The following is a 26,658-nucleotide window of genomic DNA, read 5'->3' on the forward strand; positions in this document are numbered from 1 at the left end:
TTGGCCCATTCCTCCATGCAGATCTCCTCTAGAGCAGTGATGTTTTTGGCTTTTCGCTTGGCAACACGGACTTTCAACTCCCTCCAAAGGTTTTCTATAGGGTTGAGATCTGGAGACTGGCTAGGCCACTCCAGGACCTTGAAATGCTTCTTACGAAGCCACTCCTTCGTTGCCCTGGCGGTGTGCTTTGGATCATTGTCATGTTGAAAGACCCAGCCACGTTTCATCTTCAATGCCCTTGCTGATGGAAGGAGGTTTGCACTCAAAATCTCACGATACATGGCTCCATTCATTCTTTCATGTACCCGGATCAGTCGTCCTGGCCCCTTTGCAGAGAAACAGCCCCAAAGCATGATGTTTCCACCACCATGCTTTACAGTAGGTATGGTGTTTGATGGATGCAACTCAGTATTCTTTTTCCTCCAAACACGACAAGTTGTGTTTCTACCAAACAGTTCCAGTTTGGTTTCATCAGACCATAGGACATTCTCCCAAAACTCCTCTGGATCATCCAAATGCTCTCTAGCAAACTTCAGACGGGCCCGGACATGTACTGGCTTAAGCAGTGGGACACGTCTGGCACTGCAGGATCTGAGTCCATGGTGGCGTAGTGTGTTACTTATGGTAGGCCTTGTTACATTGGTCCCAGCTCTCTGCAGTTCATTCACTAGGTCCCCCCGCATGGTTCTGGGATTTTTGCTCACCGTTCTTGTGATCATTCTGACCCCACGGGGTGGGATTTTGCGTGGAGCCCCAGATCGCGGGAGATTATCAGTGGTCTTGTATGTCTTCCATTTTCTAATTATTGCTCCCACTGTTGATTTCTTCACTCCAAGCTGGTTGGCTATTGCAGATTCAGTCTTCCCAGCCTGGTGCAGGGCTACAATTTTGTTTCTGGTGTCCTTTGACAGCTCTTTGGTCTTCACCATAGTGGAGTTTGGAGTCAGACTGTTTGAGGGTGTGCACAGGTGTCTTTTTGTACTGATAACAAGTTTAAACAGGTGCCATTACTACAGGTAATGAGTGGAGGAAAGAGGAGACTCTTAAAGAAGAAGTTACAGGTCTGTGAGAGCCAGAAATCTTGATTGTTTGTTTCTGACCAAATACTTATTTTCCACCATAATATGCAAAAAAAATGATAAAAAAACAGACAATGTGATTTTCTGGATTTTTTTTTCTCAGTTTGTCTCCCATAGTTGAGGTCTACCTATGATGTAAATTACAGACGCCTCTCATCTTTTTAAGTGGTGGAACTTGCACTATTGCTGACTGACTAAATACTTTTTTGCCCCACTGTATATATATATATATTTTGGGTGATTTGGTCATGAATATCAACATTGAGGAGTTTTGGAGCTCTATAACTATATTACTTACAGGTGTTTGTTCATTAACAGGGATTTCTGGTTCAATATTTTTTTTTTTAATCCCTTTTTTCCAAAATAAAGCTTTACTCACCCTCCCCTGGTCCAGTGATGAGTCTCCGTTGCTGCCCTCTGTGTTTGTTTTTGTTTGCAGCGCTGGCGTCACATGGTCAGTGTAGCCAATAAGTGAGATCGGTGATTCCGAGTGGCTCAAGCTGTCTACTCAATGGGAGCCGCTGAGCTCATTGATTGGCTGCAGCGCTGTCCTGTCAATTTGATGTTAGAGATGACAATTATAACAGACAGAGGGAGCAGCGGCAAAGACTCAGCGCTAGACCTGGGGAGGGTGAGTAAAACTTAGTTTGTTTTGTTTTTAAAACAAGCTTCAGCCAAGGGAGTGGAGTTTTCCAATCTGGGAGCAGCATAATGTAGGGGCTGAGACTCTGATTCCAACGATGTATCACTTGCTGTCCTGTATGCTGTCATTTTGATAAAATCACAGTTTTCTCATCTTCAGGTCTAGCAGAGCTCAGAATGCTGAGCTGTGTATAACCCCGCCCACACCACTGATTGGCAGCTTCCCATGCTGCTATTCAGAGCCGGGAGTGGGGTTACATAGCAGTTGACTAGGAAGCACAAAACACCTAGTCCTGTAGTGATCATCTCCTGCTGATAAAACACTGATTTTATTGAAACAGCAACACACAGTCTAGTAAGTGACACATTGCTGGAATCAGGGTCTCAGTTGCTAAATCATGCAGCTCTCTGATTACATAGCAATACTTGCTGAAATATTCCCTTTTAATTAGAATAGAGATGGGCACGATACCTTCCTGTGATGTGACCGTCAACACAACTTCGCCAGCTCCTATCACCCTCTGATGCAGAGGCGAGAGGCACCGGATAACCCCATTGTGTCATTGCATTGCTAACACATGGGTGAAAGCAGAGGTATGTCCCCCTCTTTATCACTGTTCATACCAATGTATCCTACCATGCCGCCATTGGTAGGCGAGAAGAGCTGTGACCCACAAGTGTTCGTCTGGATTACATTTTACACGGAGCTGTCATAAGGCTGCCATAGTGGTGTATGAGCCCTCTGCTGTACCTTCATATATGATGGATTTCACATGGAGGCATAAAGAGGCTTTTTTCAGCACAAAATAAATGGTGGCGTGCTCCATCGTTGTTAAAATGGCAATTGACTACTTGCAGAGAACATCCCCGTATACCTCTGCTCTTCCGCGTGTCTGATCCCATGGAGAGGTGGATCGCTACATCTCCCACAGATAATCATTACGGTCCATATATTTATGAATGTGCAAATGTCATCTACACAGAGGAATGAACAGTGTCTATAGTGTCGCTTACTGAAGTTAATATTGACCCTTTAGAAACTTCCTACAAGACCAGAATCTTCTCCAAGAGGAAAAGACCTCCATTTGCCGGCCGCTGTTTCTGGGTTCTTGCCCCTCATCAGGACACTGTTTGGTTGAGTGAGAGATACACTTACCAGCCACACTGGCTTCAATCCAAGGCCTCTCGTCAACATTGCTGCTATTCAGTCCACATGGGCTCTTCTCAGGCCATTAGTCATGCTCCGTTAAATGACCAGTAAACATATGGCTGCGTGCAATCGTAGCATGAGGAGTCTGCACAAAAATCACCGGCTCTATAATGATCACCCTTTGGGGCTTAGCATCTGGCAAAACACGAAATGCTTTTACTAAATGTGTTCAATGAGCCTGTGATGTGCTCTTGCAGTTTTTTTTTAGCAAAGGTGTCAGAAAATGCAAAGCTGAAACACAATTCTTTCACCCCTTCGCCATCATGTTTGCATGAACATGTGGCGATGTGGACGTCTTCGCCCCGCGGCTAGACCGGCCGACGAGAGATGAATCCATTTTGCCGTTTCCATGGGTTTTTTATTTTTTCATGCCAAATTCTCATCAGCAACTTCCCCGGGCTCAGAATCCGCCATCGGAGACATCCTGTTATGATAAACGGTTCTCCGGTGCGCCTCCTCCTCCTTCCTCAGCCGACGGGGATTCTCCTCCTAGACAGTGGCAGACTTCATATGTTAGACATCTATTCTGTATATTTTATCTACCAAATGTGCAGAATCTAAAAATATATCCGTCTGCACATTGCAAAGCGGTAACACCTTACAAATTCTTTAGTAGAACCAAGCTTTATCAGGAAACTAGAAATCGAGTATTTACAGAGGGGAGAATAAGTATTTGATGCGCTGCCGATTTTGCAAGTTTTCCAACCTACAAAGAATGGAGAGGTCTGTAATTGTTATCAACTGGAAGAGATAGAATCTTTAAAAAAAATCCAGAAAATCAGATTGTCGGACTTTTACATAATTAATTTGCATTTTATTGCATGAAATAAGTATTTGATACAATAGAAAAACAGAACTTAATATTTGTTATAGAAACCTTTGTTTGCAATTACAGGGGTCAGATGGTTCCTATAGTTCTTGACCAAGTTTGGACACACTGCAGCAGGGATTTTGGCCCCCTCCTCCATACAGATCTTCTCCAGATCTTTCATGTCTGGAGACTGGCTAGGCCACTCCAGGACCGTGAACTGCTTCTTATGGAGCCACTCCGTTGCCCTGGCTGTGTGTTTCATGTCATTAAATATGCAAATTGTCTCTTCGGAGAGGAAGAGGACTTGTACTCTAGTGCCACATTTTGGAAGTAGCGATCCTACAAGTCATTATCGACCCTTTAACAAGCCTGTTAATATGACTTAGAATAAAAGAGAAATCAGAATCTCGATTTGCAGAAACGGTGTTTCAGGGTATTGACCCTTCTCAGTACAAAGTATGAGATTTGGTTAGGTGAGAGGCTAATACTGGCAGAGGCATATCTAGGGGAGAGGGGGCAGCCGGGGCATGTGCCCCGGGTGCAGCCGGCAGGGGGGGCGCAGTCGGGCCGCCTAATGCGGCGGTCCGCAGTGTCTCCCCCAGCGGCTGCATTCTGCTGCCCCCCGGACAGAGAGTCGGCTGTTCTCTGTGCTGTCAAGCTGACAGCCGGCTCAGAGAAAACGCAGCGCGCCGCCTCCCAGTATTCAATTGTACTCGCATCTTAGGCTATTTTCACACTTGCGTTTTTAGCAATCCGTCGTTTTGGGCAAAAAAACAGATCCTGCAAATGTGCTCACAGGATGTGTTTTTTGCCCATAGACTTGTATTGCCGACGGATCGCGACGGATGGCCACACGTTACGTCCATCATGCACTGGATCCGTTGTGTTTTGGCAGACCGTCGTCACAAAAAAAATTCAATGTAACTTTTTTTGTACGTCGTGTCCGCCATTTCCGCCCCCTCCTCCCCGGGACATAGACTGGGTAGCGGATGCGTTGAAAAACTGCATCCGCTGCCCACATTTTGCACAATTTTCACAACGTGCATCGGTACATCGGGCCGACGCATTGCGACGGCCCCGTACCAACGCAAGTGTGATAGAAGCCTTAGGCTGCTTTCACACGTCAGTTTTTTGCCGTCAGGCACAATCCTTCGAATGGTGAAAAAAAAACGGATCCGTCGCAGATTGTGAAAAACTGATGCGAAGGATCCGTTTTTTTGATGGATTCGACTGGCTGATCAAGCTATTTGGATCCTAAAAAAATCGGCGCATGCTCAGTAAAAAAAAAAAATGGAATCCGTTGCCATCAAACGATGAACAGCGACAGATCCGTCGCTGTCTGTTTTTTTTTCGATGGACACAAAAAATGTTTCTATGTCGTTTTCTCCAGTCGCCCGAAAAATAATTTTCAACGGATCCGGCGAAAAATGGATGAAACGTGAGGCCATCAGTCGCAATCTGTCGCTAATACAAATCTATGAGAAAAAAACAGATCCGGCGGCAACTTTTGCCAGATCCGTTTGTTTCAAAATTCGCCGGATTGTGCCTGATGGCAAAAAACTGATGTGTGAAAGCAGCCTTACAGAAGCGAGTACAATTGAGGCTCTGACTGCCGGGACAGAGCGACGGGAGCAGCGTGATCAGATCATGTGATCACGCTGCTGACGTCACTCTCGCACGCTGCAGAGGCGAGAACTGGTGGCAAGTGCTCCAGTGGAGCTGAAGACACAGAAGATTGAGTGCACGGGGGGGGGGGGGGGGCTTTATTGTGTTTGGGGAGAATTTGAGTGGGGATGGGGGTGATTTATTGTGTGTGGGAAGATTTGGAGGGGGATGGGGTGATTTAATGTGTGTGGGAGATTTGGGGACACAAAATGAAGAGCAGTGGGGGAGATGTGGGCATGTATGAAGAAACAGTACAGGGGAATGGGGGCATGTATGAGGAAACAGTACAGGAGAATGGGGGGCATGTATAAGAAAACAGTATGAGCGCATATATGAGGAAACAGTATGGGGGGATGGGTGCAGACAGTACGGGGAGGGAATGTATGCAGACACAGTATGAGTAGCGATGTGAAAAATGTATTTGGACAGAGTATGGGGAGTGAGGGTGATGGTATGTGCGCAGACCCATTATGGGGAGTCAGGTGAGCAGGCAGTATAGAAAATGAGGGGGTAAATATATGAGGAGACAGTATGGTGAACAGGGGGATGTGAGACGAGACAGTATGAGGAGGGAGAGGAATAGTGTGAGGAGACAGTATGGGGGAGAAAAGTGAGTGGGCACAGAATAGAAACTGAGTAGTGGGAGTGTAGCATGAAGGGACAGTGTAGGGGCACAACCAGGAGCGGACAATATACCAATCAGGGGGAGTGTGATGAGAGGGCCCTATAGGGGGGACACAGTATGAGAGGACAGTGTGAATTGGGGGCCGGTATGGAAAGGAGAGGTCAGTGTAAAGAGCATGTACCATAAGAGGGACAATGTGGGGGTCATATTTTGTGCAGACAATATAGTGAGGGGCAATTTTTTATTCAGAAGCATTATGACACTTCTATCTTTAAGGGCATCATGTGGAGATTTTCTGCAAAAAAGCGGAGAAGATGGAAGTCTGCAGAGGCGAGAAAACTCATCATGGGACCTGGACAAGAGGAAGAAAAGAAGAACGACTCCAGAGACGACATCATCTATAAGGTACCTGGATGTAAATGTTATTTGTGATACTAACTAATTGTCATGTTTTTATTTATGTTAGGAGCATTAAAGGGGATGTCCAGGTTTGTAATGAGTCTGCAGTCATTCTTTGTGACTGCAGACTTCTGAGTTCTCACAGTGCGCCCTGCACGCTGTCAGGATTCTCCCGTGCCGGCGATTTACAGACATGTGGTCACGTGCTGACTAGACATGTGTGGCCTAAGTCAATGAAGATGAACTGAGCGAGGCCGGGCACGTCTAGTCGGAATGTGGTCAGAGGTATACAAATCACATGCTTGTGCTGACATGACCGTCCACCGGCAAGGGAGAATCCTAAAAGTGTACAGTGCATGAGTTGTGAGAATTCAGAAGCTGTGATGTCAGGATTCAGCTCTGCAGGTTCCGGCAGTCATCACATGGACACTAAACTCACATGTGACTTTCATACTTATGGTCCTGTGACAACGAGCTTCTCTTCTGCTTCTCTGTTTTTCACTGAACATTGAGAGTATTAGGGAGAGGAGCTCGTGGGTACATGACTAAGTGTGAAAATCGCATATGTACTTGGGGGGGCGCCAAACTGAATTCTTGCCCCAGGTGGCAGAAAACCTAGATACACCTCTGAAGACTGGGATTTAAGGGGTAAAGTTTCTCCTTGTGGAGAGTGACATGCCAGGTCTGGCATGCCTGTATGATGAGACTTAAATGCCTTTCATGTTCCTCTGGGAAATAAAATATGCAGATCTCATACTTTGTACGGAGGAGGTTGCTGGCCAAAATCTCACTATAAATAACCTCATCAATCCTCTCTTCAATACGGAGTAGTTGTCCTGCAAATTTTAGGCCACGCCTCTGACCACACCCATTTCACAACTAGTCACACCCACATCCACGTCCCAACCACACCCATTTAGCACTGCTGATCACACTGTTTCATATACAATAATTATAAACAAAAATAAATATGGCCACACATGATGCTCCATACTGTATAATGACCACACATGATCCTCCATACTGTATAATGGCCACACATGATGCTCCATACTGTATAATGCCCCCTGTTGTGAATTCTGTGGCCAAGCTCCCTCCCGTGGTCGTGAGTGGTACTGCGGCTGGTTCTGTCTATAAGCTTCCTTTGGTGGATGAGAGTGGTACTGCGGCTTCTGAGTTTTCTTCCTCAGGTGATGAGGTTAAGTCGTTAGGTGCTGCTCTATTTAACTCCACCTGGTGCTTTGATCCTGGCCTCCAGTCAATGTTCTAGTATTGGTCTTGCTTCCTCCTGGATCGTTCCTGTGGCCTGTCTTCCTGCATAAGCTAAGCTCTGCTTATGTTATTTTTGTTTGCTATATTTTCTGTCCAGCTTGCTATATTGGTTTTTCTTGCTTGCTGGAAGCTCTGAGACGCAGAGGAAGCACATCCGTACCGTTAGTCGGTGCGGAGGGTCTTTTTGCCCCTCTGCGTGGTTGTTTGTAGGTTTTTGTGTTGACCGCAAAGCTATCTTTCCTATCCTCGGTCTATTCAGTAAGTCGGGCCTCACTTTGCTAAATCTATTTCATCTCTGTGTTTGTATTTCATCTTTACTCACAGTCATTATATGTGGGGGGCTGCCTTTTCCTTTGGGGAATTTCTCTGAGGCAAGGTAGGCTTATTTTTCTATCTTCAGGGCTAGTTAGTTTCTCAGGCTGTGCCGAGTTGCATAGGGAGCGTTAGGCGCAATCCACGGCTACCTCTAGTGTGGTTTGATAGGATTAGGGATTGCGGTCAGCAGAATTTACACGTCTCAGAGCTCGTCCTATGTTTTTGGTAAATGTCAGGTCACCTTGCGTGCTCTGAACTTCAAGGTCCATTGTGGTTCTGAATTACCTGTTCATAACAGCCCCCCTCCCATCTTGCATACGTGGCTCATCTCCCTCCCATCCCATATGCATGGCTCATATCCCCCCCCTCCTCCTGTATGCATGGCTCATATTCCCCCCCTCCTGTATGCATGGCTCACATTCTCCCCCTCCTGTATGATGGCTCATATTTCCCCTCCTATATGCATGACTCATAATCCCCCCTGTATGCATGGCTCATAATTCCCCCCCACCTGCTGTATTCATGGCTCATATTCCACCCCTCCCTCCTGTATGCATGGCTCATAATCCCCCCTCCTGTATGCATGGCTCCTAAATCCCCCCCCACCTCCTGTATGCATGGCTCATATTCCACCACCACCTCCTCCTGTATGCATGGCTCATAATCCCCCCCCCCACCTCCTGTATGCATGGCTCATATTCCACCACCACCTCCTCCTGTATGCATGGCTCATATTCCACCACCGTCCCCCTCCTGTATGCATGGCTCATAATTCCCCCCCACCTCTTGCATGCCCCACCTCTTGTATGCATGGCTCATAATCCCCCGTATGCATGGCTCATCTCTCCACCCCCCGCTCCTTCTCCCATTGCTCTGCTCCCCGTCCTCTTTCTTCCCCCCGTCCCTCATACTCACCTGTCCCATACCGCGCGGCCGCGCCGACATCCCTCTGGCTCTGTCCCGACTCCCGGCGCAGCACCTTCTTCCTGAGTGAGCGGTTAGGTGGTACCGCTCATTAAGGTCATGAATATGTGCATATTCATGACCTTAATTAGCGGTACTACCTGACCGCTCACTCAGGACGCGCTACAGATGCTGAGACCAGGCATCGCTGGAGCAGGGTGAGTATCATTTTCAAGGAGGGTGGGTGGGAGGCAGGCAGGCGGGGGGCGGGCTGTCGGGAGGTGACCCACGACTTTAAAAAATAATTAAAAAAAAAAAAAAACCTTGCTCAGGTGCCGCCTCCCCGCATCGTCTCCGCCCTAGGCACGTGCCCTCAAGTGCCTAGTGGCAAATACGGCCCTGAGCCTCAAACCAAGGAAGATTGGCAGTCATTTTGTGACAGCATCATTTCCGGTCACCAACAATGGGGGAACACATTAGAGGATGCACCACCAAGTAATCCAGCCCATAATAGGGTAAGTATTTACTTCCCAAGTTCCGCAACGTCACTTCCGGTGATGTAATCACACAACATACTACACAGGCATCAGAGACATATTTAAGATGCCCAGTTTAGAGCAAGGATAGCGCATTATCCCCTGCACTGTTGTGCATTGACCCCAGCGCTGTGATATCCTTCTCATGAATTTTCCACTGGTGAAGTGCTACCTTGTGCGTAACATAGGTTCATTATAACGCATTATTGTCTTTGCTGTCCTATGGTTATTCCTACATTGTTCCTACACACTAGAATGCTGAACATGTGTGTATTTTTCTTCTAGCTCAGTTGTACCTGATTTATTAATGTCGCCACCAGAAACTGAAGACAATGTATGTGACTGTCTAGTTATAATATTTTTTTATTTTTTTCTTATTTCCTCCTCTTTGTTCACTTCTCCTATATCTCAGCCTTTGGGCTCTGTATTAGATTCAACTAATGTTTTTTTCTTACAAATTGAGAACGCATCAGCTCTATATAGCACACTAGTTTATTATGCTGCTTCTAATAATTAATGCATACATGCAATATGGAGTATGAAGTTTATCTTTTATTATTTTTTATTGTTTTGTTTGCTGCATGTGATATACTAAGTTCTCTATCCATGTATTGTATTTGTTGTTTATTGCTTGTAGTTCTGAGGAAGGCCTGACTTGGGGCGAAACGTCAATATTTATATACAGTGCATAGATCAATACTAATAAAATATTCTCTGATTTTTCTGCATTAAATTTAGAGTGCCGAATTGATTTTTAGATTGATTGCTCAGCTTGGTCACGAAGTGGCTGTGTATGGATTATTGAAGTTCAAGGTTTTATCAAAGCCCTTATTTACTTATGTTTGTGAGCATAACTAATAAAAAATGTATTACTCTAACATACATACAGTATTAGTGGATTTACACTATGTTCTAATTCATCAGACGTTTGCTGCTTATTTGATTCAAGATGCCATCAGATCTAAAGCCATCTGCACAAACATCTGATGATCTTTTTGGAGATACCATTGGTGGCAACTTAGAATGATCTAATGGTGTTTGCCCATCAAGTTCATTTTTCCTGAACCATAAAGTGGCGGTGAGTGGGACATATTCCCACAGTTGTCCCGCCAAAATTAGTTTTGGACTGATGTCGCAACATATAATTTATACCATTAAACGAATATTCACAACAAATGGAGACCTTTCAAACCATGGTAATTGAATCTTAAAAATAAATCTAAATTTCATCCATTAAACGAATATTCACAACAAATGGAGACCTTTCAAACCATGGTAATTGATGAGATTAGAAAAATCAGTGACAAAAAGTGTAATAAATTTAAATTTAATCTCACCAATAAAGAAAGAAAAGCTATTATTTCTTTACAACAAAATAAAGGTCTGGTCATCCGCCCAGCAGATAAGGGGGGTGGGGTGGTGATATTGGATGAGGAATCTTACCATAATGAAGCAGTACGTCTACTAAGTGATTCTAGAACTTATAAGAAATTAAACGGAAATCCCACCATGAATTACATTAAAGAAATGAGAATTCTGACAAGAAGGGGCTTGCATTCGGGTTTTATTAATAAGCAGGAATTCGAATTTATGAATTCCGGCCCCCCTCGTTTGGCGGTGTTCTACTATCTTCCGAAAATTCATAAGGACGCCGCCAACCCTCCCGGTAGACCTATTGTTTCCGGCATTCAATGCCTAACGGCTAATATGTCTAAACTGGTAGACTCTCATTTACAGCCTATTGTTCCATTACTTCCCTCACATCTTAAGGACAGTACACATATTTTGTCACTCCTCCAACAGGTTGAATGGCGTGAAGGGTACATTATGGGTACCCTTGACATAACCTCACTATATACGGTCATCGACCACAAGAAGGGCTGTGAATCTGCAAAACATTTTCTAAATAAACTCTCTAAAGTCCCTCCGGAACAAACCGAATTTTTAGGTGAACTAATGCAGTTCATTTTAAACCATAACTACTTTTTATACAAGGAGGACTACTACTCCCAGCAGTGGGGTACCGCCATGGGGACCAGGTTCGCGCCCAGTTATGCAAATCTTTACGTTGGTAGCTGGGAGGAATATTTTATATATCCGGAAGGAGGTCTGCTCGCGAACCTGGTCCTCTGGCGGCGTTTTATAGATGATGTTGTTTTTATTTGGTCTGGTGGATGGGATTCTTTGAAACAGTTTTTAACGGATATCAATAAAAATCAGTATTTTTTAAATTTCTCTTCCACCACCAGTACCAAGGAAATTAATTTTTTAGACTTAAGAATTTTTATCGAAGACTCTAAGATACACACATGCACTTTTGTTAAACCTACTGACACCAACAGCTACATTCCTGTAGATAGCTGCCATCTTCCAGGCTGGCTGCTCAACATTCCAGGAAGCCAGTTTACCAGGATTCACCGAAATTGTTATAGATCCCAGGACTTTGAGGTAGAATCTCAAATTCTAACAAAAAAATTCCTGGAAAAAGGATATGAAATAACAATGCTGGAGGAATCTAAACTTAAGGCAGTCAGTAAACTTAGACAGGAACTTATTAATCCAGCCCAAAAAATTAAAGTATCTCTAGAAACCATCCCCATTATCACTAAATACAATTCAAATGCACATCTCTTCCGTAAGATAGTCAGTAGACACTGGCATATTTTAAAAAAATGACAAAATATTGGGAGGAAGTATTGGCAACCATCCACGTTTTGTCTTCAAGAAGGGCCAAAATCTGGGTAATATGATTGCTCCCACAATACAGAAAAAATTCCCCCTGGTACATTCTTCTTTTACACACACCAAATTAAAAGTTTTTTTTCCATGCCAGAAATGTAATGCATGTAAAGAAAAAATAACATTAAAATGCGTGGATATTAAAAAAGGTGATAAGATATTTTTGATCAGGGACTGTATCACATGTTCTACCACTGGGGTAATTTATATCATAGAATGCCCATGTGGCAAACTCTATGTGGGGAGGACAAAGCGACCCCTAAAAACTAGGATGAATGAGCACATCCGTAATATTAAAAACAAATTTATGGGTCATCCTTTGTCCCAACATTTTGCAGAAGTACATGGCGGAAGAATATATGGGACGAAAATAATGGGCATAGCTGTGGTGCACCCCCACTGGAGAGGGGGTGATTTCATTAAGGCAATGTCACGTGCGGAAACAAAATGGATTTTTCTCCTAGACAGTATTGCACCAAGAGGACTAAATATGGGTGCAGAACTTTTTGGTTTTCAGTGAACTTCTTTTCTAATTGGCTCAGAAGATTAGCAGCTATATAAGGACTGTGAATGTGGTGCAGAGACCAACCCTGAAGAAGGAGACAGGCGTCTCCGAAACGCGTCGGTAGTTTGGTCCTAGCTGCACCCTGTATTCACTTACTCACCGGGGGATTCGGTCACGTGACATACTACGTCACCCAGGTCCTGCGCACCGTTTGTTCTTACCGCCGCTACCACGCGCGGCGTCGGCTCTGCAGGATCCCGTCTCCACCCGGAGTTCAGTTGGAGGGGGCTCGCCGCCGGCCGGGGCAGCCACCCGCTTACAGCATCTTTACCACACGGACATCTGTTTCGCAGGAGGAACGTTTATATTCTACCATCAGCGACGGAGGTAGGGAGTACTTCTAAGCGCTGCTACTCATTCATTTTTTCCTCTGTGAATCACACATAGTGCTAATATATCAGCGTGGATTTGGTTGTCAGACTATTACCAGCTCCTTACCCCCCTTTTTCAATCGGGGGATTTTCGTTCTAATAGATTATTTGTCCCTACTGTTACCGCTATTTCTTCAGCGCATACCGATATATGCACTTTGTGCATATATCTATTTAATTTTAATTGTATATAATTTATACCGTATCATGGCGGAGAATATGCTTCTCACGTTGGTGCCATTTGAAAGAAGATAGTTTGCTCGCTGTTCCCGTGTACTGTATAGAATCTGTAATCTAAAGGGGATTCATCTTGGTGACTTTATGGTGGTAAGGGTGGTCATTGATATATTGACGTTGGCCAAATCTGATGCATTGGCAGGACTGACGCACCCTCTATGGTGTTTGCGAGTATCCTGACAGTTGAAGTCAAGGAAAACAATAATTGGGTTGTTGAATTTTAGCACCTCTCAGGACAGAGGTGTCTGGCAGTGACTCTCCTTGCTCCTTTTAGAAGTAGTTGGCAGCTATCTTCAATGTATGGCCAGATAAAAAGGTTAGTAGGCATAGGGCATCAACACCTCAAATGGTCCACCTCCATTCAAGATGACGTTCAGTAAGTAACCAATATAAATGGAAGAGGCAGTGGAAAATTGGAGAAAAATTTCCTACTGAGGTTGGACATGATGTACAGGGGCCACTTTCTAAATTTTGCTTTTGGCTCCATGATTCTACACAAAGTTGCTCTGATCTCCAAGAAGTAATGCAAGTATGGTCAATGAGGTTGGGAAACCTAATAAGTTCAGCTCCATGCGAGACCCGCACACAAGTATAAAGCTGATTTTGGAAATAGCCTTGATTTTCTAATCCGGACTAACCCCTTTAGTTTACATCTTACATTTTCAGGGCTTCCTGGGAGACTTCAGAGTTGTCCTTGCGGCCTCCAATTCAGGTCATGTCTTACATTTCTATTCACCTCTTGACTTGATGCTAAAATTGAGTTGGCCCCCGAGAGTCTCTTCCGTCAGAGGTCTCCATAACCTCTATTGTGATTATTTCATTGCTCGTCTGGGTGAAACAGGGGTTGATATTGTATTAGTAGATTAGGTTTTTATTACCGTGTTGTTCGCTGCTGGTCTCTAGCCTGAAGACATTCAGAAGAACCGTAGATTTAATTTAGATCTCAGTATTCAAGCAGTGACGGGAAGTACGTAGCTCGGCCGCTTGGAGAAGAGTGGGATTAGCTGACATGGGCTTTGTAAACCCGGTAATGAGAGGATCTGGCTAAGAATGGGAGTACAAGTGATGTGTTGGTCCATGGAGGTAAAGTCCAGAGCAAGAAGGCAAAGTGGAAAACTAATGCCATACATAGAGATAAAAAAGCCTATGGGGTAAAGGGAGAATAAGGACAGATTATGTTATACGTTTTAATGTTTGATTTGAGACCCGAAGATTCAAACTATATTTAAAGGGCTCAGACTGGTATTAAAAAATATTAATAGTCACCATCAACTCCAGTTTCACAGCTTTTTCAGTTCTTGCTGGTCTCTACTGTATATCGAACGGCCCCTGAAGAAGCTTGGCGAAACTCACATTGGGACACACTCTTGGACGTTAATATATTATGTGAACAGTTAATTGGTTATTCTTTTTTTCTCTGCATGCGGTCTATGACTACACAGTATATAATATGATACCCCAGGGTACAAGCAAGCTGATAATATTGCCTGCATATTGAGAGTATTTATAGGTATTATTATTACACTATAAATTGGGCTTTACCCTAGCGTTTTTTTAGACCCCTCATTAGTAACTCTATTTTGCATGTATTTTTAACTACCGTATATTTAAATGAACTCTAGTATTCATTGTTGGCTTAGATCAGAAGAAAGCTAATAGATAAAAGGGTTGTGGGGTGAAAATTATTTTTAAAGAGTTTAGACTAGGATCAAAAAGTAATAAATACTCACCCTCTGCAATCCCCATAGACTCTGTTTTGCCGCTTACCTAGTCCCTGCTGGTCTCATCGCAGCATGCCAGAAATGGGTGTAAATGCCCTCTCAGCCAATCAATGTCTAAGGTGGGTCACCACTGTAGCCAATGGCTGGCTGAGGGGGCTTTTTCTGTCTATGGAGACTCGTCCCGAAAGTAAAAGCCAGTAGGGATCGGGTAGGTGTCAGAAAGAGAGCTCCAGAGCAAGAGGTAAGGGTTAGAAAGATTTATTATACCAGTCTGAGCCCTTTTTCATCCTCCGAACAATCATTTTAATATATTCAGTTAAACATGAAAATTAGGCTCGACATGACCACATCTATTGTAATAATTATTAACAATCCTAGCGTCCTAATATATCCACTGACAGAACCCTATAAACATTAGATGGTGAGATGAACACAAGAAAAATTGGCAGCTTTGGCTGACTTTAATCTAATGCGTAGGGGCGGCCTTAAAAACTTCGGAAATGAAATACAATCTCTAAGGACCCTTCCATACATTTGATTTTCATGTACAGTATGGATAGACTCATCACAGTCTATGATGCCTTTCACATGTCACGTCTGTATTGTTTTCCTGATAATAAAAAAAGTTACATTTTAATCCAATTTGTGGATTAAAATCGCTCATTCAAGTCAACAGGTGGGTGAAAAAATAGGCAGTACATGGGTTTGTCTATCATCCGTGTGTTATCCATTTTATTGTCAATACAATTTTTTTTTCCAGCGTATAAGAAAAATGAATGAATCACCTGACAAAGAATGGATGACATTTTTTTTTATCTTCTATGCAGAAACAAAACAGGAGTATGAAGCCATCCTAAGGCTATGATCATGCACTTTAGTGCTAAATCAAAGACCATTAAGACATGCTTGGTAGCTTTTAATAAAGGTCTTGCACCTGGGGTGAAAGTGCAAAGTGCGCCACTGAAACTTTATTACTATTCAACCCACTTCTGTGTCCTGAAACTTTATTACTAACACTCCATTGTGTTCTTCCCCCTAAGAGTGCTCCTCTATGGGAGGTCTCTGGAGCTGAAGTTTTGCCAAGAGAGTTCTCCCTTTTTTTCTGGGAACATTTGAGGAGATTTGGCATTATGAGGTCAGAGCAAGAACCACCCAGAGATTCAAGCAAATATAGGTAAACTGACTGAACAGCAATCTAGTCTGAACTGGTGCATAACCAAAAAAGACTTACATAGCAAAAAGATCAATGGCTGCACTCAACTGTACTAAAGCAATGGAATGTGCGATACATGAAATGAGAATAGCATAATGGCTTGTGAAATCTATGAAAAAAACACGAGATGCGTAGCACAAGATTTGTCCAAAAAATGTGAGCCCATCCACCAAACGTCAAGGTAATCTCATGGATCGGATGGGTCCCTGACCTGTCTGTCTAGTGTGAACACTTACCTCAGGCTAATAACATGGTAAAGCCTGCATTTATAGGAAGGTCGGAACCAACTGTGTTTGGATGTATGGTAATTAAAATCACAGCATGGTGAAGGGAGGGGCGTTCAAGTCAGAAAAAATAGTACATAGCAAATATAGGTAAACTGACTGAACAGCGATCTAGTCTGAACTGGTGCATAACCAAAAAAGACTTACATAGCAAATAGATCAATGGCTGCACTCAACTGTACTAAATCCATGAGATTACCTTGACGTTTGGTTGATGGGCTCAACATTTTTTGGCCAAATCTTGTGCTAAGCATCTCATGTGTTTTTTCATAGATTTCACAAGCCATTATGCTATTCACATTTCATGTATCGCACATTCCCTTGCTTTAGTACAGTTGAGTGCAGCCATTGATCTATTTGCACCCAGAGATACACCTTACCAGAAGTCTGTGCCCATAACTGGGAGCACTGGACACGGGGGTTACCTGCCGACGCAGGGACTCCCCTCTCTTGAAAGGAATATCCCACATATATATCTCAGTTAGTTCCCCTGATGATTCTCCCCTATGGGAGAGGAAACGCATAGGGAAGGTTACATTATCTTGGTGGGTACAATATACTAGACTGACTTGGGGACTGCCCTTGTCAGGGCGGGAGCTATACAGGGGCACGACTGGGGTAGTATAGAATTTCTCTCCCCCTCCCCCTAAGAATACTATTGGATGCCCCCGCAAAGAAAAGGACTATTTGGTGAGACAAAACCATTTTTTAATAGAGCACTGGTTATATGAGCACGTTTTTGCACTTTATCACATGTTGCGCCATTATCCATTTGATATTTTAAACGTTGTCTATTAAAAGTTACGTTTTAGGTTTATGTATATATATATTAGTTGTTCTCCTAGCTTACTTGCCTACTGTTTTTTGAGGACCTCTAGGGGTATCATATCTGGATACACCCTATACGTGGCTCACACAGAGATACAGCCTGTTCCCCTTCTAGGGTACACATAGAACATTTGAGAATCGGGGCCAAAGAAGACCTGCAGTCAACGTTATCCAGGCTTTACTGATGAGCACCTTTATCGCGGCCAGATTTACCTATAGGCTCGGTGGGCATGGCTGATTTTTTAAAAGTCTTAAAAAAGGAAATGTACCTATGAATACACATTATAAAATAATGGTATATGTTAATAGAAAAGTGGGCTTCATAGATGTGAATATGGTACCGAATATAATGCAGTGTGATAATAGAAATTCCCTATGGGTAACATCCAAGACTGATTATTTCTGCACTGCAGAAAAAATCCCGCAGTGCAATAATTTACTTTCTGTCCCCCATTACGGTAAGAATAAAGCCCTACAACCAGGTAAAGGAGGGCTCCTGATACTCCACTTTTATCCGTTCTTCTAAGAACAGGAGCTGCTGGACTTTTTCGCAGAGCTGAGGGTGCAGCTTCATTACTTGAGGGTCACACAGAGTCTGCTCTTCTATCTCCGTGGTGTCTCCATTCTGCCGGTTATAGACTTGTTTCCAATAATTGTAAACCTCCATGAATGCGTCTTCTCCCAGCAGCCGGACACATTCCCTATACAGGCAGAAAAAGAAAATTTATAGTTGTTTTATAGCATCTATATTTTTAGGTAGCCCAGTCCCTGCACCCTGGTAATAACATGTTACCGGACTTATTCCGGGACACTTATTTTATTGACACCATATCTGTATGTGAAATATACTACTCAGGTGAGGAAACACTGTCACCCCTGCTGATCTGGAGACTCACGCGTCTAATGGACCCTAAATGAAAAAGATTTCCCCATGTCCTGGAGATATTTGCATCGCCTGTAATCTTGTGCTCGCCCGTGGAGCTTCTTGACTTGCTCAGGAAGTTGTATATCAGTAGTAAACTCTTTTTATACCTGACCTTAAAACTAAAAATTGATGGTAGATGTTGGTAGCTTTTTCTACTGAAAGTGATTTGTTAAAGGGAATCTGTCACCACATTTGACCTATCTAAACTATTAATATGGGCATAGCGGTTACAGACTGCTGGAAAAAGCCATTCCTGTGTGTCTCGTATCAGACGCCTTGTTGTTAACAAATCATCTAATATCACTTTATAGACTGTAAATAATTTCTTGGATGGTGCCTGGAAGATAACTCTGCCTCCAGAGCTTATTTTACATGAAGGTGGAGTTACCAGTGTGATGTGTAATGGTTATTAGTGTGATGGCCGATCTCTGCTCTCTTGATCTCACTGCAGAGCTGTGTGTAATTATAACTAACACTGATCTAGAGGTTCCAGCTCACAAGCAGACAAGGCCGCAATATAGTTGCAATACAGCAGAGCTGAGAGAGCTGTAAAAAATGTATTTGCAAGAAGACAAATTTAATTTCTTTTGTTCTGTGTTAGTTACTTGACTCGCTGGTAAGACTACGTCCCCACGATCGGGAATAGCAACGTTTTAGCTGCAGCTCATCTGCGCTGCGTCCAAAACTCTGCTTTGTAAGGTACAAGAATCCCATGCTCACTGTGCTTCTTTTTAACGCTGCATACATTTATACGAACCACATCATGTTAATTTCTGTTGCAGAGATACTAGTCCGCAACAGAAATTTCCACAATAGAATGTATTGGATATGGTAAATGCACATGGTTCAATGAACACATGCGTGATTGAATGCAGCGAAAATACCCTGCGTCCAAAGTGCTGCTATTTCCCCCTTCATCTAAAATAAGCTCTGGAGGCAGAGTTATCTTCCAGGCACCTTCCTCCGCAGACACTTTGGTTATCCTTCATATCATCCTGCAAGTAAGCTGTCCACTTCTTAACTGCATCACCCTGGAACTAGATCATGAGTTCCCTGATTGTGCCATTCAGCAACTAAATTGTGGGTGTACTGACTGCCCCATCCTGCAATGACTCACGCTTCTTAATGAATCAGGAGCCTCCGAATCTTACTCCAGTCACAAACTGGAAACATGTCCCCCATCATCCTAAAGTCCTTCCCCCGGCTTTGCCTATTTTGGTGTAACTGGTGTGAAAATGGCAAAAGTTTCTAAAGGTTTGTGCAGCATCACATTGCTCAAAAATGTTGCAGCTCCTCAAAGTGCTTTGATGAATCGGGGTCAACGTCTTGCTGGTGAATTTGATGGAGGTGACCGTCACTTGCTCTTGTAGCCTTGGTCATGTTCTACATGAGCTATACAATGATTAACGTCGCCTTTGCTTTGTTTTAAGCAATGACTCAACTTGAGCTGAAAAATATTCGTTTTTTAAATTATACAGAAAAATGGAATAGATTTCGAATGCATGAAATATAAGAATAATGCCAAAGGGCTGACGTGGGGATGGGGGATGTTGCTCAGAAACAGGGCATGGCTGTTTGCCATTACCTCAGTTTTAATGACTAGTAATAGAGATCACCAACCCTTTATGACAAATAGAATAAACATGTGGACAACATGTCAAGTGCTTGCTGATCTGAGAAAACGCATCTATAATTTTGTACATAATACATTTGGCTTTCATAGATTTACATCCAGATAATATTTAAACCTGGTAATTGACCAGAAAAAGTTGTCAGATCGAATGCATAGGGAAGGTGTCAAGGGTTTACCAGGACAGAGAGGAGCCAGAAGACCACAGTGTCTGATTTCACGTATTCCTGCACTAATTAGAAGCTCTTCACCATCATATTAAACAGTGCAGGTGCTTGCTAGCAGTGCAGGGGTTTATCAGTTCAGTTGAAAGCTCCTGGAGCTTTCCTGCTTTGATGATCTCAGCTGTTCTGTGTTGGCCACTCCTCTCTGCTATATATACTCACCTTTGGCAATTAGTGATTGAAAGTGTTAGTTTAATACTGCCTGGATTTGTTGGTTGTTTGAGGCTTTTTGATTGTTGCTTGGTGATCTGTCTGTGCATATCCTCATCCTTGGTGTCATTGGTGTGGCGACACAGAATTTAATCTCGATTATTATTATACATTTTTATAGCGCCATTTATTCCATGGCGCTTTACATGTGAATACGGGGCAAATATAGACAAATACATTAAACATGAGCAGATAACAAGGCACACGAGTACATAAGGAGGGAGGACCCTGCCCGCGAGGGCTCACAGTCTGCAGGGGGTGGGTGAGGATACACTAGGAGAGGGAAGAGCTGGCTGTGCGGCTGTTCAGTAGGTTGAGGATCACTGCAGGCTGTAGGCTTGTCGGAAGAGATGAGTCTTCAGGTTCTTTTTGAAGGTTTCTATGGTAGGCGCAAGTCTGATGTGTTGGGGTAGAGAGTTCCAGAGTATGGGGGAAGCACGGGAGAAGTCTTGGATGCGGTTATGGGAAGAAGAGATGAGAGGGGAGTAGAGAAGGAGGTCTTGGGAGGATCGGAGGTCGCGTGTAGGTAGGTACCGGGAGACCATGTCACAGATGTATGGAGGAGACAGGTTGTGGATGGCTTTGTATGTCAGTGTGAGGGTTTTGAACTGGAGTCTCTGGGCGATAGGAAGCCAGTGAAGGGCTTGACACAGGGGAGAGGCTGGGGAATAGCGGGGGGACAGGTGGATTAGTCGGGCAGCAGAGTGTAGGATGGATTGGAGTGGTGCCAGAGTGCTAGAGGGGAGTCCAGAGAGTAGGAGGTTGCAGTAGTCGAGGCGGGAGATGATAAGGGCATGCACTAGCGTTTTTGCAGTGTTGCGGTCAAGGAAAGCACGGATCCGGGAAATATTTTTGAGTTTGAGACGACAGGAGGAGGCAAGGGCTTGGATATGTGGCTTGAAAGAGAGGGCAGAGTCGAGGATCACCCCGAGGCACCAGGCGTGTGGGACTGGGGATAGTGAGCAGCCATTGACATTGATGGATAGGTCTGGTGGAGGGGTAGAGTGAGATGGGGGAAAGATGATGAATTCTGTTTTGTCCATGTTCAGTTGTAGAAAGCGAGCAGAAAAGAAGGCTGAAATGGCAGACAGACAGTGCGGGATTTTGGTAAGCAAGGAGGAGAGGTCAGGTCCGGAGAGGTAGATCTGCGTGTCGTCAGCGTAGAGATGGTACTGCATACCGTGGGATTCTATGAGCTGTCCCAGGCCGAAAGTGTAGATGGAGAAGAGTAGGGGTCCTAGAACAGAGCCTTGAGGAACACCGACTGACAAGGGGCGAAGTGAGGAGGTGGTGTGGGGGAGGGAGACACTGAATGTTCGGTCTGTCAGATATGACGAGATCCAGGAAAGGGCCAAGTCTGTGATGCCAAGGGATGAGAGGATTTGTAGCAAAAGGGAGTGGTCTACAGTGTCAAAGGCAGAAGACAAGTCCAGGAGAAGGAGGACAGAGTAGTGTCGCTTGCTCCTGGCAGTTAGTAGGTCATTGGTGACTTTAGTTAGGGCAGTTTCAGTTGAGTGATGGGAACGGAAGCCTGATTGTAACCGATCAAAGAGGGAGCAGGAGGAGAAGTGGGAGGACAGTTTAAGATGGACGTGTTGCTCCAGCAATTTGGAGGCATAAGGGAGAAGAGATATTGGGCGATAGCTAGACACAGAGGATGGGTCGAGGGAGGGCTTTTTGAGGATAAGTGTGATCTTGGCATGCTTGAAGGATGAGGGAAAGACACCTGTTGTGAGTGAGAGGTTGAAGAGGTGCGTTAGGGTTGGGATGAAGACCGTGGAAAGGTTAGGGATGAGGTGGGATGGGAGCGGGTCAAGCGTGCAGGTGGCGAGGTGTGATCTTGACAGGAGGGTGGAGAGCTGATCTTCTGTCATGGTGGAGAAGCTGGTTTTGGAGGAGCAGGGTTGAGCAGCTAAGAGGGGCAGTGGGCGCTGTGGGCCAAAGCTTTCTCTGATCGTATCGATCTTCTGTTTAAAGAAAGAGGCGAAGTCATCAGCAGAAATGAGGGGGGAGGGAGGAGGTGCGGGGGGACGGAGTAGAGAATTGAAAGTGTTGAAAAGCTGTTTAGGGTTGTGGGACAGGGAGGATATGAGGGATGAGAAGTAAGTTTGTTTTGCGGCAGTGAGCGCAGACTTGAAGCTGGCGAGGGACTGCTTGTATGCAGTGAAGTGGTCGGCAGGGTGGGATCGCTTCCATCTCCGCTCAGCAATCCTGGAAGCCCGTCTCAATTCTTTGGTCAGGCTGGTCAGCCAGGGCTGCCTGTTAATTGTACGAGTTTTACTATGCATGAGTGGGGCGGCCGAATCGAATGTTGTTGTTATTGTGGTGTTTGTTATGGCTGGCAATCAGGCAACACAGCGTGCAGTAATCAGCGCACATACAGAGATCTGGCAATAACCAAAAACAATAGGACAAGCTCTGAGACGTGGAATCTCTGTAGACTGCAGTACCTAATCTATCCTCACACAACTATAAGCAGCAGTGGATTGCGCCTAACAACTACCTATGCAACTCGGCACTGCCTGAGGAGCTGACTAGCCTGAAGATAGAAATACAAGCCTGACTTACCTCAGAGAAATACCCCAAAGGAATAGGCAGCCCCCCACATATAATGACTGTTAGCAAGATGAAAAGACAAACGTAGGAATGAAATAGATTCAGCAAAGTGAGGCCCGATATTCTAGACAGAGCGAGGATAGCAAAGAGAACTATGCAGTCTACAAAAAACCCTAAAACGAAAACCACGCAAAGGGGCAAAAAGACCCACCGTGCCGAACTAACAGCACGGCGGTGCACCCCTTTGCTTCTCAGAGCTTCCAGCAAAAGTTAATAGCAAGCTGGACAGAAAAAACAGAAAACAAACTAGAAGCACTTATCTAGCAGAGCAGCAGGCCCAAGGAAAGATGCAGTAGCTCAGATCCAACACTGGAACATTGACAAGGAGCAAGGAAGACAGACTCAGGTGGAGCTAAATAGCAAGGCAGCCAACGAGCTCACCAAAACACCTGAGGGAGGAAGCCCAGAGACTGCAATACCACTTGTGACCACAGAAGTGAACTCAGCCACAGAATTCACAACAGTACCCCCCCCTTGAGGAGGGGTCACCGAACCCTCACCAGAACCCCCAGGCCGACCAGGATGAGCCACATGAAAGGCACGAACAAGATCTGGGGCATGGACATCAGAGGCAAAAACCCAGGAATTATCTTCCTGAGCATAACCCTTCCATTTGACCAGATACTGGAGTTTCCGTCTAGAGACACGAGAATCCAAAATCTTCTCCACAATATACTCCAATTCCCCCTCCACCAAAACAGGGGCAGGAGGCTCCACAGATGGAACCATAGGTGCCACGTATCTCCTCAACAACGACCTATGGAATACATTATGTATGGAAAAGGAGTCTGGGAGGGTCAGACGAAAAGACACCGGATTGAGAATCTCAGAAATCCTATACGGACCAATAAAACGAGGTTTAAATTTAGGAGAGGAAACCTTCATAGGAATATGACGAGAAGATAACCAAACCAGATCCCCAACACGAAGTCGGGGTCCCACACGGCGTCTGCGATTAGCGAAAAGCTGAGCCTTCTCCTGGGACAAGGTCAAATTGTCCACCACCTGAGTCCAGATCTGCTGCAACCTGTCCACCACAGAATCCACACCAGGACAGTCCGAAGACTCAACCTGTCCTGAAGAGAAACGAGGATGGAACCCAGAATTGCAGAAAAATGGAGAGACCAAGGTAGCCGAGCTGGCCCGATTATTAAGGGCGAACTCAGCCAACGGCAAAAATGACACCCAATCATCCTGGTCAGCGGAAACAAAACATCTCAGATATGTTTCCAAGGTCTGATTGGTTCGTTCGGTCTGGCCATTAGTCTGAGGATGGAAGGCCGAGGAGAAAGATAGGTCAATGCCCATCCTACCACAAAAGGCTCGCCAGAACCTCGAGACAAACTGGGAACCTCTGTCAGAAACAATATTCTCAGGAATGCCATGTAAACGAACCACATGCTGGAAGAACAAAGGCACCAAATCAGAGGAGGAAGGCAATTTAACCAAGGGCACCAGATGGACCATTTTAGAAAAGCGATCACAGACCACCCAAATGACCGACATTTTTTGAGAAACGGGAAGGTCAGAAATGAAATCCATCGAAATATGTGTCCAAGGCCTCTTCGGGACCGGCAAGGGCAAAAGCAACCCACTGGCACGTGAACAGCAGGGCTTAGCCCTAGCACAAATTCCACAGGACTGCACAAAAGCACGCACATCCCGTGACAGAGATGGCCACCAGAAGGATCTAGCAACCAACTCCCTGGTACCAAAGATTCCTGGATGACCGGCCAGCACCGAACAATGAAGTTCAGAGATAACTTTACTAGTCCACCTATCAGGGACGAACAGTTTCTCGGCCGGACAACGATCAGGTTTATTAGCCTGAAATTTCTGCAACACTCTCCGCAAATCAGGGGAGATGGCAGACACAATGACTCCTTCCTTGAGGATACTCGCCGGCTCAGATAACCCCGGAGAGTCGGGCACAAAACTCCTAGACAGAGCATCCGCCTTCACATTTTTAGAGCCCGGAAGGTATGAAACCACAAAATCAAAACGAGCAAAAAATAACGACCAACGGGCCTGTCTAGGATTCAAGCGCTTGGCAGACTCAAGATAAGTAAGGTTCTTATGATCAGTCAAAACCACCACGCGATGCTTAGCACCCTCAAGCCAATGACGCCACTCCTCGAATGCCCACTTCATGGCCAGCAACTCTCGGTTGCCCACATCATAATTACGCTCAGCAGCAGAAAATTTCCTGGAAAAGAAAGCGCATGGTTTGAACACTGAGCAACCAGAACCTCTCTGTGACAAAACCGCCCCTGCACCAATCTCAGAAGCATCAACCTCGACCTGGAACGGAAGAGAAACATCAGGTTGACACAACACAGGGGCACAGCAGAAACGACGCTTCAACTCCTGAAAAGCTTCCACGGCAGCAGAAGACCAATTAACCAAATCAGCACCCTTCTTGGTCAAATCGGTCAATGGTCTGGCAATGCTAGAAAAATTACAGATGAAGCGACGATAAAAATTAGCAAAGCCCAGGAATTTCTGCAGACTTTTTAGAGATGTCGGCTGAGTCCAATCCTGGATGGCCTGAACCTTAACCGGATCCATCTCGATAGTAGAAGGGGAAAAGATGAACCCCAAAAATGAAACTTTCTGCACACCGAAGAGACACTTTGATCCCTTCACGAACAAGGAATTAGCACGCAGTACCTGGAAAACCATTCTGACTTGCTTCACATGAGACTCCCAATCATCAGAGAAGATCAAAATGTCATCCAAGTAAACAATCAAGAATTTATCCAGATACTCACGGAAAATGTCATGCATAAAAGACTGAAAAACAGATGGAGCATTGGCAAGTCCAAACGGCATCACCAGATACTCAAAATGACCCTCGGGCGTATTAAATGCCGTTTTCCATTCATCTCCTTGCCTGATTCTCACCAGATTATACGCACCACGAAGATCTATCTTGGTGAACCAACTAGCCCCCTTAATCCGAGCAAACAAGTCAGAAATCAATGGCAAGGGATACTGAAACTTAACAGTGATCTTATTAAGAAGGCGGTAATCAATACACGGTCTTAGCGAACCATCCTTCTTGGCTACAAAAAAGAACCCTGCTCCCAATGGTGACGACGATGGGCGAATATGTCCCTTCTCCAGGGACTCCTTCACATAACTGCGCATAGCGGTGTGTTCAGGTACGGACAAATTAAATAAACGACCCTTAGGGAATTTACTACCAGGAATCAAATCGATAGCACAATCACAATTCCTATGCGGAGGTAGGGCATCAGACTTGGACTCTTCAAATACATCCTGAAAGTCCGACAAGAACTCTGGGATGTCAGAAGGAATGGATGACGAAATAGACAAAAATGGAATATCACCATGTACTCCCTGACAACCCCAGCTGGTTACCGACATAGAGTTCCAATCCAATACTGGATTATGGGTTTGTAGCCATGGCAACCCCAACACGACCACATCATGCAAATTATGCAGTACCAGAAAGCGAATAACTTCCTGATGTGCAGGAGCCATGCACATGGTCAGCTGGGCCCAGTACTGAGGCTTATTCTTGGCCAAAGGTGTAGCATCAATTCCTCTCAACGGAATAGGACACCGCAAAGGCTCCAAGAAAAATCCACAACGTTTAGCATAATCCAAATCCA

General features: G+C 44.7%; 1 protein-coding gene across 5 annotated transcripts in view; it reads right to left on the bottom strand.

Moving 5' to 3' along the window:
* Positions 1–16,912: 16,912 nt before the first annotated feature.
* Positions 16,913–26,658, bottom strand: part of LOC138648963 (serine/threonine-protein kinase Nek11-like) — a 247,426-nt gene continuing 237,680 nt past the window's right edge. For all 5 annotated transcript variants that reach the window (XM_069738971.1, XM_069738970.1, XM_069738973.1 and 2 more), the window contains one exon: positions 16,913–18,116. In XM_069738971.1, coding sequence (XP_069595072.1) covers positions 17,888–18,116 — 229 coding nt within the window. In that variant the 3' untranslated portion in view covers positions 16,913–17,887. The remainder of the gene's footprint in view (positions 18,117–26,658) is intronic.

This window comes from Ranitomeya imitator, chromosome 9 (assembly GCF_032444005.1).
Source record: "Ranitomeya imitator isolate aRanImi1 chromosome 9, aRanImi1.pri, whole genome shotgun sequence".
NCBI classification, from domain to species: domain Eukaryota; kingdom Metazoa; phylum Chordata; class Amphibia; order Anura; family Dendrobatidae; genus Ranitomeya; species Ranitomeya imitator.